This window comes from Rhipicephalus sanguineus, chromosome 5 (genome assembly GCF_013339695.2).
Source record: "Rhipicephalus sanguineus isolate Rsan-2018 chromosome 5, BIME_Rsan_1.4, whole genome shotgun sequence".
NCBI lineage: Eukaryota > Metazoa > Arthropoda > Arachnida > Ixodida > Ixodidae > Rhipicephalus > Rhipicephalus sanguineus.
In genome coordinates, this window is record NC_051180.1 from 27,866,229 (window position 1) to 27,884,756 (window position 18,528).

Genomic DNA, 18,528 nt, shown 5'->3' on the forward strand with positions numbered 1-18,528 from the left:
GCTAAGGCTATTATAAAGCTAGATCAATAAATAACTTTTAGGGAATACTAAATAGCTCAATCTAGCCATCTGCTAGCCAGAATAATGCAACACTGAATGACATGTGGCAAAGACCATTGCAATATAAATTTGTAACTAATCCACTATTACGCCATCAAACAAGAATCGCACCGAACCCCCAACAGGGCAGTTTCTGCATTGGCTGAAGCTCGAACAGACGTATCTAGAATTTGCCAAATACGTTTTATTGCATGGGACTGAGAGTGCCCGAAAAATAGGGCTCTTTTTATTACAAACAGGCTAGACAGGCTTACTAATTCAACAGGTCTTTGGGGTGCCACAGAGCAGTGTCATTCTACATGCAAGCATGGTCAACAAAGAACACAGACAACTGTTCATATGTACACAGACAAATACAGTCACGGCAGGCACAACACGACTAGTCTCAAACAACACCCAATACTAGTAATACTTGCTAATGGTGTTGCAGCAGCAAGACGATGCAACATGGCTTAACTATTGTATGCTGGTTTACAAAATCCGGTTTCCTAAGCCATGTATCAAAGCATACCCAGCGTACTTGGAAGCAAGCTCGAGCGCTGCCCCAGCCGGGCAAATGAATCTCTCGAACATCAGTGGCGCAGTAATGAACCATATGTATTGTGGACTAAGTATTGTCAGCTAAAGACGTCGCCTAGCATAACACACTGCTTACTACAATGCGCAGCTGACACTGGCGATTTAACGATGCCGCAAAAGTAAGGAGGACAAGGACGTACAATTCTTAAAAAACGGCGATAAAGTACAAAATGTTCTTCCAAAAAGGCTTAATAACACACAATAACACACGGGTGGCCATGAATGTTGTAAACCTAATTCGACAGCCGGCGCATCTTTTTGCCCACAATAATGGCAAGTCTCTCCAAAAGATAAGTTTCTAATACTACTGTGATGACTACATTTGCACGAAATGAGTTGTACCTTCTATGGCATGTTTTGAAACACTCCTGCAATGGTTATAGAGCTGCAACAAGTGCACGAGACAGCATACAAAAACATACATGCTTCATTGGCACAGATCAAACGCCACGGGGAGGGCACAATTAAAAATGTCCATCAGGTAGTGGCGAGCATTTCAGTACAATGAGTCAGCAGTTTACCTTGGAAGCATGGGTAAGTGGCAAGCAGCAGCTCAGGCTGTTTTGTACAAACACTGAGAGCAACATAACCTAAACACATTACAGAACGAACGAGGCTTGAACTGGATAATTTTATGCAGCAAACAACCAACAATTCGGTACTGTTTGCATCCTACCAACACATTACACTTAATTGCTGACCTAGAGTTGAGAGGTCAACAGCACTGCATTCATGACAAACGAGTTCATGATTTCATCATAAAAAGAAAGAAAAAGACGGCGCAAAAAGTGTCTAGTGAAAACATGTCAATCCATTTCGTAAAGCAATGTGTACAGCCTGCATGAAGAGTCAGACCAAACATTGAAAACCTAATGAACGTGGGCCTGCAACACCCGACATGATATAGTTGCCTGGGAGAACAGCACGCTGTTGCGACTGAAACATTAGCTGCGCTCGGCCAACTGCAGCTTAGATAAATAAAAATTCTAAAAGGAAGCATGCCGAGCAACAGCAGTAAAGGCAAAACAAGGGATATAGCATGAGCTACAGACAACAGCAACAACATTCAATTTTCACGTTACCAATAAAGGATCTGCACAAGGCAAGCAAACACTCATCTCACTTCAAAACGGCATGCCTTCTCAGAAACATGATCAATAGGTTGCTCATGTAAGAGCCACTACTGATACAGCATGAATTTTGAAAACTCTAGGAAAGCTCCATGACTCGGCAAAAGAGGCCGAGCATGTTGAGAACTACGAGCCTCGCCTCAGAACGCATTTCAAAACTGGCATGACCTTGGTGTATAGAGCACAAACACATTAACACATCACTCAATAGCATACAGGACAAAGCGGCCTGGTCTAATAAAAGGCAAGTTGTTTTGCAGTCACTGCAGGACAAAGAAAGCCAAACAATCATTGTTTCCCCCTTTCTAAGCTATCTGCCAAAGCACAGCACACGTCACACTTCAACATCTTGTCCTTGCGTCATTCATCTAGAGAGAAAGAGAGAGAACTGTACAATGGCTGTGCCTCGTGTTGGCACAACTAATGGCCTGTTGGGGCACAGCCACACGTCTGCTGGCATCACAAGCGTATTCGACATCAGACGATGCTGGGTGGCAGCGGCGGTCGACACACAAGCAAGCGCCCCGCTACACGTACGGCCCCTGCTGCTTGGAATGATCGAGTGGGACTTTTTTTCAAGGCTGCCAGCTGCCTACCTCGGGCTTCTTGCTGCTTCGTTCGAGCAGGTTCTCCTTCTCTTTAAGCTTCTTGGGCTGCCTCTGGAGAGGAGAGCAAAATACAACGATGCCATTCAAACAAACGCTGCTCAAAGCAGAGCCCAGCACAGCATTGATGACATGTGTCGAGATTTCCAATGTGCTAACACATGACGCGATTGTAAGAAACTTTGGCTTGATTCATATAGCCGTCAAGCCCACCATCACGGCACTGGTGCCCATCCTAAATAATTACATGCCACTGATGTGAATGTTGCCACCATCAGATTTGCTTAAGGATAATGAAACGATAAAACACTATCGTAATTGACGCTGACATCGTGATGGAGCATTTGACAGCTGTATGAACCCGGACTAAAACAGGCACAGAATATACTGCACAGACAGGCCACTTGGGTCAAAGTCCAGGTTGCGTAACACGACTGGCGACCATAGCTAATCGACAGCAGAACTTCTGGAATGCCAATAGGATAGACATAGTTTAAAGTTTTTCAGGGGCAACCAATAAAATTGACTAATAGCATAATGCTATAATGGGCCAATCGGAAACAGGAAAGGAAGTGGCGAGACCAAGTCGTAACTTGAAAACGTTAACATTTAAAAAAAATTTTTTAAAAATGTCTCTAGATAGAAGAATGCTTTGAGAGCACTTTTAACAGCTCTTTGTCAAGCATGGGCAGTCACAGGTCAGTCGTCATTGCAGTAGTGTCCGGGATGCGACGAAAATGGCCAAGGAACGCATTGACGAGGCGTTACACACTTTTGATTCTGTCAGGAACAGGTCGACGGCCACGAACGCAGTCGAAACAAGGCTCCTGAAACCGCGCAAGCAAGCACAAGCTCATGTGACCCGACAGTCACAGCTATGATTACCCTCAAACTTCTGCCCTCCTAACAGTCACTGCACTTCGTGAGAAAAAAAAAACTGCAGTACTACAACCTCTACTTGTAGCTACTGCCACAATTACATGTACCATTGAAGCTAGGTGTATTGAATCTAAACAAGATCACAAAGCATCCCTCCCCACAGTCGGTGGGCCTCAAAAAAGAATATCTGCTGTACTACAACCACTGCTTGAAGCTACTGCCAAAATTACATATGCAATTGAAGCTAGGTACAGTGAAACCTCGGTGATACAAATCTCACGGGACCACCAAGAATATTCATATCATCCAAAATTCGTATCACCAGAAAGGATGGAAAATTAGCATGCGACCAAAGAAAGCTGGCGTACATTTTCATTTATTGTTTTTCAGGGCCGCAGCAACGTCAGGAAGAACTCTGAATGATTGTCAGTTAAGTTTTTATATGTCGGCAATCATACCACCACTCGTAAATGTACGGCCCGCACGCACGTATTTAATTATTGAACCAGGTGCGTTGTGACCCGCGACAGCAGAAGCCCCTTCCAAAGTTTAGCATGGTTTTTTCGTGACACCAGAGTACTGCAGCGAAAGTAACAAAAGAAGCACTTTGACGCGATGGATCAAGGCCACAAAATTACAGAACCACGGTCCTGTGTTATAATTTTGTTATTGCAGAGGTGTTCGGGATGTTTTTTTGGGAGATTTACGGCCGTGCCCGCACAAGTGCGACCTCAACGGTCGCGCATATGTTGACGTTGTGAGGCCTGACTCCTTCGACAAGACCGCCTTCGCCTTCTTTCGGTTCTCGTCCACCTTTCATAGGATGTCTGATGCGCGAGGCAGGCACGTGTAAACACAGTACAACGACAGCATCCTGCGTCGACGCGTTAGAAAAAAAAAAAGCAGGGCGCTAATGTCCTCTGTAATCTAAAAGCGAAGGCACACGGAGGCACATAAGAGCCTCAAAGATTCGCACACACGATCTTGGAGGCCGTGACGCGTCTCTGAAGGTTTATCCTGATTGTAAGAAAAGTGTTTTTCTTACACCGTCATACTGATGATTTGGTGGTGCGGTGCGCATGCCCACGCTTGTGTTCCCGCGCTCGCACGTGCTTGGCGCGTCTTCCGCGACAGCGCGAACAGCACCTCTTCATACCTGGGCGGTGGCGTACGTTCGTATCAAACGTCGCTGGGTGAAAATCGGTTCGCAACACCCGTACTCCATTACATTGCAGGCCAATGGGTCTTAGCCGGGACCAATGAAAAATTCGTATCACCCCGAAATTCGTATGAGCTGCGATCGTATCACCGAGGTTTCACTGTATACTGGACCTAAACAAGATTACATATGCAGTTGAAGCCAGGTATACTGAACCTAAACAAGATCACAAAGCAGTTCCTGCATATAAAATGATTAGCAAGTTGGTCACTATGCAAATCCCTATGCAAAAGCAAATTGGCCACTATGGAGTGCAAATACTAAGTGCAACCACTGCAGCATAAAGCCCATTTCACATGACAGCGATCTCGCTCCAAAAGTGGCGCAGTGCTCTTGGGGCATGAGCCCCAAGAGAAGTTTCTTGAGCGGTGCCCACGGTTGTGATCAAGACTGCAACAGCTGGAAAAATTTGCTAGTGGCAGAACATCCGACCAATGGTGAAACACGTGCAAGCACTGATGTGGAAAGCATATGACGGGGCCACACAAGTATTGCGTGACGCCCGCCGCTGCGATGCAGCAGTTTCTCGATGTCACCAAGCAGATTACCAGAGAGATTCCCACTGTTGTCATGTATATTAATTGACGCATGCAATTAAACAAGAAGGTTGCAGTAGTGGAAAATCTGCATACGCAGTTTTTATAGAACAAAATTTCGAGAAAACTCAAATCTTATCTGATCACGTTTCACCACACCTACCGTATTTACTCGAATCTAACGCGCACCTTTTTTTCGGTAAAACGAGTCCAAAAATCGCATGCGCGTTAGAATCGAGTACCGAAAAAAAACTCGGTTATCATATTGCCATCGGCATTTCAAAATGGCCGCCTCCTACGCGCGGCGCGCCTCGGCTACCTCGGCTATTTCTGCCATTGTTTCAGTTCGTACGTGCACTGAGGAGTTTGCCATCCCGTTCTGCGTTCACATCGACGGCATGGAAATGCCGACTCCAAATACTCGACGAGTGCACCACGATGCCGCATTTAAAAGAAAAGTTATTACATGTGCAGAGACGGACGGAAATGGGGCCGCATCGCGGTCGTTCGGAGTTCCCGAAACGTGCGTGCGAGACTGTCGCAAACAGAAGCAGAATATTTTTTACAGCAAAGCTTCACGAAAATGTTTCAGTGGACCAAAGCAGGGCCGGTTTCCCGAAATCGAAGAGCGTTTACAGCGACAAGGAGTGGTCCAACATCGACGAGGACTGATCCATTACGCGACTCGTATCGCCGCCGTAGTGGTGACAGCTTTAGCGGCAAGGCCCGCTGTTTGACTGTTTTATTTTTTGAAACTTTAGTTCTTTAAAACCCAAATACTTATTCTACGGAATGTGCGAAGGTTGACTCCTGCGGACTTTTTTTGTTTTTTTCTCTCGCGAAACATGGGTGCGCGTTACAATCGATGTCTTAATTTTTTTTGTTTTTTTTTTGGTCGCGGAAAACGGGTGCGCGTTACAATCGAGGGCGCGGTAGAATCGAGTAAATACGGTATCTGAGAGGGATGAAATGCACTGACGAAATGTAAGACTTAAGAGTATCATGAAGGTCCAGGACGCTGTCCCTATTCTCTGTAACGGGAGGCAGTTCAGTGCAGATGGGGAAGGTGTACATAGTACTTTAACATACTACTTCAGTTGTACTAGCTCTCTTTTCAAAAATTTTCAACATATTTTTGCGAGACATCTTATTCATTCCCAGGAATTTGAGACTTCAAGCAAAGATCCTTGTAAGGATCCTTCGAAAGCCTTTGTAAATAACTCTGCAGAACTTAATGCAAGTTATAACCAATGCTCCCATTTATTTCACCACCACCCACATATAGAGATATGATTAAAGGGACACTAAAGGCAAATAACAATTTATGTCAGAGTGAAAGTCCAATGAATGACAACTTCTAAAACAGCAATATTATCTACAGCAGTGCCCTACTTACCAAGAAATTAAGCTAAATGTATCACATGATGAGCGCCACGAGTGGGACATTTTCGAAGTGATCCCGATGACGTATGGAAGTCGGCCTACAATAAATCACTAGTAATCAAACTAGCAGCAGTAAAAAAAGAACCTTCCGAGCATCAAAAGACGTAATAAAATGCTGTTTGTTCGTTTCCGCTTGATTCATGAAAAAAAAAACATCCGTGGCGTCGCCATGGGGAACAGCGCGCGTGGTTCAAAGGTTCCGTTTTCGCCGAACTGCGCCTCGCCCGTCTCAGTGGTAGTTTCGGGATCGCGTACTGCCCGCGTGTGTTTTGCGCGCTCGTGAAAGTCGCTCCGACAGAAAGTTCGACAAAATGCTGCATGAGCTTCGTCGCCCGACACTGCACTGCTGGTTTCCTCGCTGCTTTCGGGCTCGGGCGAGTCGCTGCCGAGGCTGCTATCGTAGTACGCAACGACGGCGGCACTACGAGCCCTCAGCAGCATACCGCGTTCATCGGGGCTCAAGTCGCTGAATTGGAGCCCAGCGTCGCGAGACAATGTCTCGTTGTCAATTTCTCCGTCCACATCCATTGCGGCGATTGCGGCAAGCTTCGATGGCTTCGATGGCCATTGTTGCTACTGTGGGTCCCGCTACTTCCGCTCTGCTGCTACTAGTGTCGGCGGCCGCACAGTAAAAGCGGGCAACGTTGGGCACGGCAGCAGTGACGTATGAGAGTCGTATTTTCAGGCGGGAGATTTGAAGCACGCTAACGCGATGCGGATCACTAAAAACGTGATTTTATTTCAAAATAAGCACTTCCTTGGCACAAAAGCAGCACTACGAGGTTTCTGGACCACTATTTCAACAATCAACGTCGACTTAATATTTGCCTTTAGTGTCCCTTTAAAGAGGCCTAGAAGGTAGCATCATAAATGTATTCACCAAATGTAGGCACTGATAGAGCGACCTGTAGTACCTAAAATAGAAAAAGAAATCCTTCACTTGATTACTTTGTTACCATTCAAGCTTCCTTCCACATTTCCGCAAAAAAAAAAAAAAAAGACAACTGTACACATACCTGCTTGGGCACCATGATATCTGCAATGGCCATGCTTATGGCTGTCTTGTGCTTGGGCCCAGCACTGCCCCCATTGGTCGAGGCCAGAGGCTTCACAGGCTTGCTCCCTGCATGGCCGCAAGCATTGGCAGTGTGTGAGAATCATATAGTTCAAACACTCTTGATCAACACAGGGACCTGTGTTTTTTTTATTTTTCGTTTAAGACATCAGAAAAATATACTTGTGAAAATGAAGCTATGACAAATACCAGAGCAGGGACTCCAAGTTGTTTCAACCACCTGGACGTTTTAACATGCACCTAAGCTAGCATTACACTTTCATCAAACTGCAGCCACTGCAGCCAGAAACCGCTCAGCTTCATGCAGCAGTGAAACAATATACAGTCAACGTCCGTTCATTCGGACTCTTTAAGGACCACAAAATCGTCTGAAAAAACGAATTCATGTTTCTTTATTCCGCTCAAGCAATCAAATCGTCACAGCCCTGTCTGAAATAGCTTTAACCCTTCCGAGTACATTATCAGGCACTTTGGTGCGTGCCCAAGCTCTCGCAAATAGATTTGGTACCTATCGCGAACCCGCTTAACTACGTGCCAACCGCCACTGATACCAACAAAGCGCAGAATAGATTACGGCTCTCTAGCATGGAGCATTTGGAAATGATGACGCAGAACACAAAAACTGTGGCGGAAGAGAGGACGACTCGTCCAGCTTTCCTCGAGGCTTGTGGGCACGTAACCGATGTGCACACACATCGCCGAATCTCCGCCGATACGCAGCATTTGCTACCGTGAGAAGTCGATCGTTTCTAGTTGTGTGCAGCGCATTGCCAACTAAACTGATGCCGTCACTGTACTGTTGCTGTACCATACGCACGCATTTGCCATGAAAGGGCTCATGATGCCCACTCGGTTCCTGACAGCAGAAGGGCGTGGCAATGGCGAGCTGATTTCGTTCGCGAAGGCAATGCATCTGTGCGTTCGCACTTAGCGGTCTCGCACAAAGACAGCATGAATGGCGACGCGGCGCATTTGGGTTTTTGCCTATTAAATGCGTGCAGTATGCATGCAACTGCTCTAGGCCACATGCACTGCTGAGCAGTTAACTGAAGATGCTTATAGTAAGGGTTGTTAGCGATTAAGCTGTACTGGCGTGTATGCCACCTGCCGCCATCATACCTCCTTGCATTTCCGCTGCTTATCCGTAAAGCCATCGCCGCACGATGCCATGATAGCAGCCCTTTTGAATTTCTGGTTTCCTTCACCCCATAACACTTCAGCATTGCGGCAAAGCTGACTTTAGGACTCTGCTACTGTCGCAAGCAGATCGACTCGCGAAAGCGCTGGTTCAAACCTACAAAATGATAGAGGTAGCAGAGGTGGGGCTTCAATTAATGACATGAATTTTAAAATTTTTCGGGTTGTTGCTCTAAATGAAAGCACGGGTGTCGAGAACCCTAAAAAAAGTGTCTTGGTGCCTGGGTCTGCATTGCATATATTTTTAATACCGCGTCTTTCAACCAGCAGTTTCGGTTTCGGTTTCAAGAGGGCGGCTTCATAGCGACGTGTCAAGTCTGCCCGTGACGTCACGGGCAGACTGCAACCCACGAAATATGCACCTGCTGTCCTTTGCTGTCAGTCGAACGTGGTTCATGATGAGTGAACTGTCGTCCAGTGCCTCCAACAGCCATTTCTGTGATTTAGGCTGCATGCAAAACCCAGATTTCGCAAACCAAGTAAGCTGACTTGAAACGTCATAGGGCTCTCCATGCGGTGAAGCTGCCTTGCAGATGCTGGGAGATGAAAACTTTAAAATCAAACTTAAATATTTATACGTGCTTCCCGGATGTGGTGTGGGGAGAGTGTTAACACTACATGCCAAGGAAACCAAAAACGTCCGTTTTGCTGCACTTCAAAATCGTGTCAGTACTCCTTTAAGACCTGCAATTTGGGCAGCAAGTCCGAAAAATTGGACGCTGAGGAGTTTCAGTGTCCGAAATTTCAGACGCTCTTATACATTGCAGTCTATGGGGCTGGTGACAGTACCGCAAAAGTGTCCGAATTATTTAGCATGTCCGGAAAATCGGGCGTCCGAAAAATCGGCAGTTGACTGTAGCATGCCAAATGTTTGCATTTGCAGGAAGTTCACAAGTGAAGTGTACACTAGAAACGCTGTTGCACGGCCACCAGTGGCAGTCAACCGATATCAGATGGCAGATTCCTAATGAGAGCTACCACATGAGAAAATCTTCTCCGTTCCGGAGGGGCTTGAGCACAGATGGCAAAGGTAAACATTTTGCACTTACGCTCATACTGGGTCTTTTTAAAAAAAGTTATTTTGTTAATGTATTTTTGGTATGCACACCAATCACTCCAAAGCGTTTGAAACATTGAAAAAGGTCGTTCAGAGCCTTTCTGAGAACCACTTAAAGGCATGTGGAAGTAATCGACACACCAATAAAAAAAATGTTGAATATTGTTGAACAGCATGAGTGACCAACTACAGTAGACTCTCAATAAATGGAAACGTCTTGAACGGGACTGCTGCTTTAACAGAACAACTGCCTCTATACGACTGCTTTCATACTTCCATTTTGCACCCTGTTCACCACTCAGTAAATGGAACTCTTGCTAAACGGAACATATTTTCTTGATCCCTTCAGGTTCCATTTAACGAGAGTCTACTGTAGTTGTAACAAAAACCTCTACTGATCTTCAGGGATTCAACCTGGTATTTTATCAACGGTTAATTCTCACCTTTCTCCCTGAAAGGTGTCTGTGGTTGTTGCTTTGGAATGTTGTCTCCCTGTTTAACCATGGCATCCTGATGCAGAACAAAAAAAGTGCAATGAAACACTTTGGATGAGTACATCACAGACAGGCATTCCCGCAATGCCTTTTTGTCAAAACTATGAAAACCATTCAAGGCAAAAGGGAGGAGGAGATGTCGCTTTCATTTAACATGACTGCAAGAATTTAATTGAAATGAATGCTTCAGCAAACAAGATACCCTTTATTACATGTTAGAGTCACCATCAGCTGGGACCGAATTAGTTGAAAAATTGAATTATCTGAGTCTAAGGTCTACCATGTTCCTTCAAGGCAATTCCCACATGGCACAGTCATGGGCCTGCCCAGTGGTAATAGAGTTGAACTCCGCTACAACGAACTCCACTTCAACGAAATTTCCGGTACAACGAAAAATTCTCGGTTCCCCGTCAACAGTCCATAGGAGTCAATGCATAAATATGCTCGCCACAACGAACACTTTTTCTGCTGCCGTTCCGCTTCAACGAAATTTGACGATGTCATTCGGGGCTCAAAAATTTAATTTACCGTGCAATAAACACAATCTCTGACATTTTGATGCATTTTAGAACATAAAAATACGAATTCAAAGTCTGAATTGCGTGTTGGAACCACCAGAAACCGCCGTTGTTGACTGAGCATGGAGGCCGCCATTGCTTGATAGCGACGGCGATCAGACTGCCCTGGTTTCGCAACTGGCTTGAGTTGCTTCCGAGTCGCAGACAATCCAAAGCCAAAGCTCAGTTGGCGACACTGGGGTGCAATCGCGAAACGATAGCTTTTCCGATGCCTTTCCAATACTTTTCGTGCTTTTCACGCTTCGCTAGTGGTCAGAGCGACGGTACATCCACCACATCCGCGTTATCAACGTGAGCAGTCCTGGGGTGCAGTCGCGGAATGGTGCCTTTTCCAATGCCAATGCTTTTCGTGCTTTTCGCGCTTGGCCAGTGCGACTGGTGGTCGGAGCAACAATTCGTCCGCGTTATCAACGGGATCAGCCAGCCGCGAGTGGTGGATAAGAATAGCATAGAATAAGGCGTAAGTCATCGCTCCGCGATAGCACGCCTGCATGTCGCCGTTGTCGGCGAATAGCTAGTGTTGGCGTGTTGGTGCAACTGTGCAGTTCGTGTTGTGCGCCTGTGCTTGTTTGATTAGTTCGCGGAAGCCGTTGTTTCTGCGTGCTTTTCAACGTGGCGTCGCTATGCATATATGAGAATCGCGTCGTAACGCTGCTGGGGACGCAAAGGAAGCAGCAGACACTTTTTGTATATTGGAAATAAAAGTTTCACTGTTCTACTAGCTCAGGTCAGCCATATTTTTTTCGATTTCACTACAACGAAATGTTCGCTTCAATGAACTTTTTTCCGAGCACCATCAATTTCGTTGTAGCGGGGTTTGACTGTAAACGTCTCCACACAGGTTGTTCCAAGTGCATTCTTTGCAATCTTGAGCGTTATCTAGACTGTGGCCTGTGGCCAGTCCTCATCTGGTGTCAGTGCCAACTGATAAGCTCTTGTTCAACGTAGTAAAATTTTTAGCATGGAATAAAACGACCGAAATTCTGCACTTTTACAAGCCAAGACCATGATATTATGGGGTAAGCCAAAGTGGCAATCTATGGATTAATTTTGACTACCTGGGGTCCTTTAACGAGGACCTAAACCAATGTGCATGGGAATCTTTGCATTTTGACCACACCGAAATGGAGCTGTCATGGCTGGTGAATCCACGCCTTCATGCTTAGCAGTGCAGTTACGTAGTCACTCAGCCATCCCAGCGAATCCTTACATTGACCTCTATAAGTACAGTCGCCGACCGATAATTCAGACATGCTCGGTATTTCGGACCGTCGCGCGGCACCGCCGGTGGTCCCATAGAAGTAATTAGTAAAGACGACCGATATTTCGGACAGCTGCCAGATCTAAATTCGATAATTCGGACCCTGTCCGAGACTGTCGCGCACGCCGAATCGGCAGCCATTATCTCCTCGAGCACCCATACCAAGCAAAGTATGGCCTCAGAGATCAAAACGAAAGCTAATTGGGGATCTATGAGGCTTTATTTCGATCGCAACTTCATGCCTCAGGGATTTGTACTGTAATTGAAAATGCCAATCTTGGAGGCATTGCTCAACTGTGGGGGATCGTATCGACATCGAGAACATCCTACATTCCCGTTCCTGTACGCCTGTATCCCTGCGCTGCGCTGCTATCGCCGCCATTCTGTGAATGTGTCTGCAGTACAGCGTCTTGCTAAATTCTGCGCGCGTTTATTTTTATTTTGAGACTTTCTTTATTTTATGCCCTGCTGTCTCACAAGATCCGAGTCAAATGGCACCAACGGTGCCCTCACAGCCAGCGCCGAAGGCCGCGCCGATGACGACGACGAAACGCGGCAGATATACAACGCTAACCATGGCGAAGAAAGCCGCCATCATTCAGCAAGTGCTCAGTGGTCGTCCGCAAGTCGAAGTTGCTCGAGAGTTCAACATTTCGAAGCAAACCATATCGGACTACACGAAGAATAAGGACAAGATTTTGAGCGTGACGGAGAGATCATCCGGAAGTGAACAAAAGAGGGTGCGCCAAGGTTTTCATCCGCAGTTGGAAGAAGCATTGAGCATCTGGCTTAACGCTAGCGTCGCCCAACAGGTTCCCGTTTCCGGCCACCTCTTGAAGCAAAAAGCCGAGACATTGGCACTTCGCCTTGGCATTGATGGATTTAAGTTCAGTGATGGCTGGCTCCGGAACTTCAAGAAGCGGTACGACCTCGCTTTCAAAAAAATGTGCGGTGAGAGCGGTGCCGTGGATAGCACACTGGTAGCGAACTACCGTGGTGGCAAGTTGACGGAGCTGCTTCGGTGCTACTCAGCGAATGACACCTTCAACCTCGATGAAACTGGGCTTTTTTTATAAGCTACTACCGGAGAAGACACTCGCCCGTTCTGGAGAACCTTGCCACGGAGGAAAACTCAGCAAGGAACGAGTCACTGTCGTCGTCGGCAGCAATGCTTCCGGCACGGAAGAGCTCCCACTGCTGGTGATTGGGAAATCGAAAAACTTTCGATGTTTTACGGGGAAAAAAAAATTTGCCTGTCTGGTACGAAGCCAATACGAAGGCGTGGGTCGCGCAAAAGCTGTTGGAAGAGTATGTGCGAAAATTGGACAAAAGTTTGAATTGCAGAAGTGCAAGGTCCTTTTGTTTGTAGATAACTGTACTGCCCATGCGCCGATCAGCTGTCTCAAAGCCATCGAGCTAGAATACCTGCCGCCGAATACGACTAGTATTCTGCAGCCCATGGATCAAGGTATCATCAAGAATTTGAAGGTGCTGTATCGTTCACGCATGCTGCAGCGCGTGTTGCTGTGCCTAGAGAGCCAGATAAAATACAACGTTGACTTGATGTCAGCCGTGAGCATGCTTGCTGATGCCTGGAAGGCAGTGTCGGCAGGCACCATCAGCAACTGTTTCCGGCACGCTGGATTTACGTTCCGTAGTGAGCCCGACACTGAAGCTGAAGAACCCGACACTGCAACTGAAGAACCGGACCTGCCGCCCAGCGCAACGAGCTCAAGTGCGGACGTTATTGACGACCTTCGAGGCTGCGGTGTGCCGATTCCCGACACAGTTACGTTTGAAGATTGCAAACGTCGACAGTGCGGTGTCGTCGTGTGCCGAATTGAACGACGACGACATAATTGAGCAGGTTCTGCAACCGCCAAATAGCGACTCTGACTCTGATGATGAAGACGCGCCGTGTGCTCCGGAGCCGTCGCATGCAGACCTGTCTCGAGCCCTCGCTGTTCTTTCTTCTTCATACAGCGACCATATCACACTGGCGGAGATTCAGGCGGACTTGGTTGCACGTAAGCGGAAGTGCGTGCAGCAATGCATAGATAACTTTTTTCGGCCACCGGGACACTGAAGTGTCAATAAAGGTATTTTTTTCTGACGCATTCGTTCTTCGGACTTTCGATAATTCGGACTTATTTATGTTCCCCGTGGAGTCCGAATTATCGGTCGTCGACTGTAGAGAACCATTAGAGGAGTCCCTGGTAGGGCAAGCGTTTTTCAAGCTATAGATCTAGTGGGTAATTCTAACAAGGCCAGAACTAGACTACACTATTAAAGCCTAGCTGATTGACCCTTTGCACTCTATTGTTGGGTCCCTCCCGACAATGCAACGCGGCCGCAGAGGTCTACTGTCGGGCAGTGCTGGACAAGCTCTTTCGTGGTTGATTCAGGTACGCATTTTTTCACGGCATTATGCTCCATCTTTTAAAAAAACAAGTCCACTTATACTTGAGAGTGGCTTTGTCCAGTTTCTGACCCGACGGAAAGTTTTCAGACTGCTGAGTGTTAAACTAGCTGGTCTAGGTCCAGAAAAAATGCACATCAGTCCCAACCACAACACACCTTGGTGTCCGCTTTTGTCATCCGTGCTTCTGGCGAGCGCTCCAACGAGTCTTCAGTGCCTCTGCTGCCCAGTGGCGGATACTCATCCACTGAATCCTTCTGCCTGGCAGGGCTTCCAGAGTTCCAGCTCCTCCTCAGTACTGGCTTGTCGACTTCATGCTGGCCGTCCTCCGACACTGGCACGTGGCGATCCGAGTCCAATCCCTTGCGGCTTCCCCCGCCACGTCCGCCTTGCTGGTGGTGCTGCCTGCTCCCATCTCCCTTCAGGACTCCACGAAGCAGTGACGAGTGGCGCGTCTCCCGCCGTCCTCGTGCAGCGTTCACTCGCACACCATTTTGGTGAGGCATACGACCACTGCCAATCCGTTCTCTGTATTACACAAGGCAGGAGTTGATTAGTGCTAGCATCTACAAGCAGTAATAAACTACTATAACAGAATCGAGTAAGTCCCAAGTCATTCATGTTAAAAGACTAAGCGTGCAAATGCAGACACAGGAGAGAAGTCAAGACACCACAAACTCAGACGTTTGTGGTGTGTTACATGTTTGTACGCCCAGCCTTTTAACATGAATACATGCCAACTAGCTCAGCTCCTATACCCAGATCATTCCCTCCCACCTTTCCCATCTCACTTGGACTAGGAACAGCTAACCAGTTTATAGCATAGAGTTTCCTACAATACTTACTAGAGGGAACTCTGGCGCTAGTGTCTATGGGAGCTGGAACGCATGACGCTTCAGCCAGCATGGGAATGATGGGTAGTACACAAATTTGTCTAAACTTCGTTCTTTCGGCTCCGTTTGGCTCCGCGTCAGCTGCATCCGCTTTGTCGCAAAACTAAATTCAGCAAAAGTCAGCAGTTCCACTTCACCACTTTAACTTTTTTAGGCTAACCAAATCAAACCTGGTCACGAAGTTCACAACGGTCTATTCTTTTATCCGAAACGAACTCCAAAACACAACAATAACCAAAGCCACAAGTACGCTTGAAGCCGCAAGCACGAAGACTAGGCAAATTTGTGTACTACCCATCATTCCCATGGTAGCTGAACGATCGCAGCACCAGAGTCCCCTCTAGTTAATTTTAGGAAACTCTATGGTTTATAGCCCCACAATGTGCCCTAACCTAGTCCAGCCGACTATTGCGATTTGCCTATAAACCGGCTTTAAGCTAACTTGACTAGAACACACAATAACACTGCTATGTTTTCTAACACACACTGTAGACAACGCTGCTGTAAACATGAGTAAGAAATTCCGCTGCATGCTGTAGGAAGCCCACAAATTCGCGTAACAGACCTTTCCACTACCCCAACAGCTATTATGGCCTGCCTATGTTAAAGGCCTGCACGACAACCCACAGACACTACACAATTGTTTGTGAGCATGAGCGTACACGTCTCCTACATTCTGCTAAACAGCCATCGCTCAATTGCTTTCTGGCATGTTTGTCACATAAGCATGAAGGGTTTCTGTCAAAGTAATTAACCGGAAATAGGCATGACAGTGCTGCTCCAGATGAGAGAAAATATGTGGAATTTCCTTTCTAAAAGAGCAAAGACCACTTTTAAGTGAAAAATGCAGTTTTTTGATACTGACAATACAGTTGGGCCTGCTCCAACAATATTTTTCCAGTGTGTTAAATAGACTGTTAAATTTGACTTATAGTATTTCCATTTTTATCTTTAGCATTAGGGCAAATGTGAGAACCATAGTGTGTAAAAGTTATGCTCCCCTTCACTAGCTGTTACAAAATTTCAATGTGCTGTCAAGCTGCACAAGTGTGCATGCAAAGCAAAGTCAATGCAAAATACATACATGCTCAGGTAGAGATGCAGGAAAAAGAACAACAACTGAAACAATATGAGAGCTTGGAACCACTTCGTATGAAACAACGCACCAACATTTAATTACTTTGGTGATTTCTCATTTCACAATGAAACACTCATGCCATGACTAGGAATTGAACACATAACCTTGTGCGGCACTATTAAACATAGCACCCATTCTGCATTGACTAATAGGCACCAAGATGTTCACATACTGACAGTTTATCAAATGTTATATACAGTAGACTCTCAGTAAACGGAAATCTCTTAAACTGAATTGCTGCTTAAATGGAACAACTGCCTTTAATGTGCTTGGTTTCGTAAATAAATAATGCAACCCTGTTCATCTCTCAGTAAATGGAACTCCTATGACACATATTTTCTTGGTCCCTTTAGGTTCAGTTTAACGAGAGTCTACTGTAATTATGCTGTGTTATATGCTGCTGGTGCTGCACATTTACACGCAGCCAACACCGCAGAAGCCACCAACCGAATTCCCAATCATACGTCAAATCTTAGGCAGACCTGATGGCATGCTCACCTAGGTACATTTGCTACAATGGCCTCTGTATCGTGCCTCAGCTCCGATTTGTCCTTTTCAGGGGCCTCAAACTGGTGCTTTTCGGCACCTCCGTCAATGGCCGGCATATTTGCCTTCCCTCCTCCGCTTCTCTTTGGACCCCTCCTCTCTTGCTGGTGATGCTGCAGCCTTGCCGACGGTTCTGCATCTTCCGCACGCCTGACCCCATCGCTCATGCCACCCCCACCACCACCACGCCGGTGCTTGCGTGACCCATTGCTTCTTTTGTGATGCTTGTTATTCACATCATTCGGGCTGTTGCCGCTGTTGTTGCCACCACCGCGACGCCCTTGCTGCTGCATGCCGCTTCGCGTGTTTACTCCCGCTGCGGATGATGATGCCAGCTCCTCTGTTTCCCTGTTTGTTGTGGCCCCTGAGGGAACTGCAGGCGGTCGGGGTGCTTTCTGCTGCTGCAGCGCCGTGGAGTAGCTAATGCCCGAGGGCGACTGCCGCTGCGGAAAGTCCTGGACGGGCAGCGACGGGAACTCTGAGCTGCTGGAAAAGTCCGGGCTGGCCGGCCCTCCCTGCCACTCTTCCTGGTCGACAGCATTGACCCTCGCCGCAACAGCACCACCATTCCTCCCTGAAGCTTGCCCAAAGTCTGGCACGATGCTGGTGTTTCCGTCAACCACTGTGAATGCACAAAGAAAAGAAAGTAACATTTGCGAGTGTCATGAGATAAAATTAAATTATGGGGTACTATTATGTTCCAAATCACATGATTATGAGGCATGCCGTAGTAGGGGACTCTGGTTTGATTCTGACCACCTTGGCTTCTTCAATGTACACCCAAAGTTTTCACATTTCTGCTTTTCCTCTCCATCGAAATGCTGCCGTCATGGCCAAGGAAAAAGCATCCTTTTGATTAGCAGCACAATGTCATAGCCACACAACCAGCACAATGAATGAGACTGCCATTTAAGGGGAGACCCTGCTTCAAAAACATGCTTATTTTTTAAGTAGATTTTTATTAAACTTTCACATCTTCTGTGTTTTTATCTGCTGATTTCAAACATGCTATTATTGTTCTAACAGAATATGTAGTTCTTGAAATATTAAATAGCTTTTGTATCGTTAGGAGAAAAATTTACTTCTAAAGTGAGAAAGTTATAAAGCAAATCAGCATATCACAACAACCTGGAATATTTGAATGCTCTATGCAGTGAAACACAAATGGATGTTCTAAACCCATATGAACAAAAGTTATGGTACGTTGAACATTTGCAAGTGAGTTGGAGACAAGCTGGGATTTTGCTCATGGAAGTTCAATATACCCTAACTTTTGTTCAAATGGGCCTAGAACACCCGTTCTTGTTTTACCATATACAGTATTCATTCCAGGTTATTGTGATATGTTGATTTGCGTTATAAGTAAGCCAGTTTAGAAATAAATCTTGCTACTAACAAGGTACATGAAATGTCCGATAC

At 46.4% G+C, this 18,528-nt stretch overlaps 1 protein-coding gene across 2 annotated transcripts in view; it reads right to left on the reverse strand.

The window, feature by feature from the left end:
• LOC119393403 (uncharacterized) overlaps nucleotides 1-18,528 on the reverse strand; it is a 53,219-nt gene that overhangs the window by 23,514 nt on the left and 11,177 nt on the right. For both annotated transcript variants that reach the window (XM_037660396.2, XM_037660395.2), the window contains exons 4-8: nucleotides 17,062-17,731; nucleotides 14,691-15,060; nucleotides 10,224-10,290; nucleotides 7,468-7,574; nucleotides 2,366-2,428 (exon numbers count right to left, since the gene is read on the reverse strand). In XM_037660396.2, the coding sequence (XP_037516324.1) occupies nucleotides 2,366-2,428; nucleotides 7,468-7,574; nucleotides 10,224-10,290; nucleotides 14,691-15,060; nucleotides 17,062-17,731 (1,277 nt within the window). The remainder of the gene's footprint in view (nucleotides 1-2,365; nucleotides 2,429-7,467; nucleotides 7,575-10,223; nucleotides 10,291-14,690; nucleotides 15,061-17,061; nucleotides 17,732-18,528) is intronic.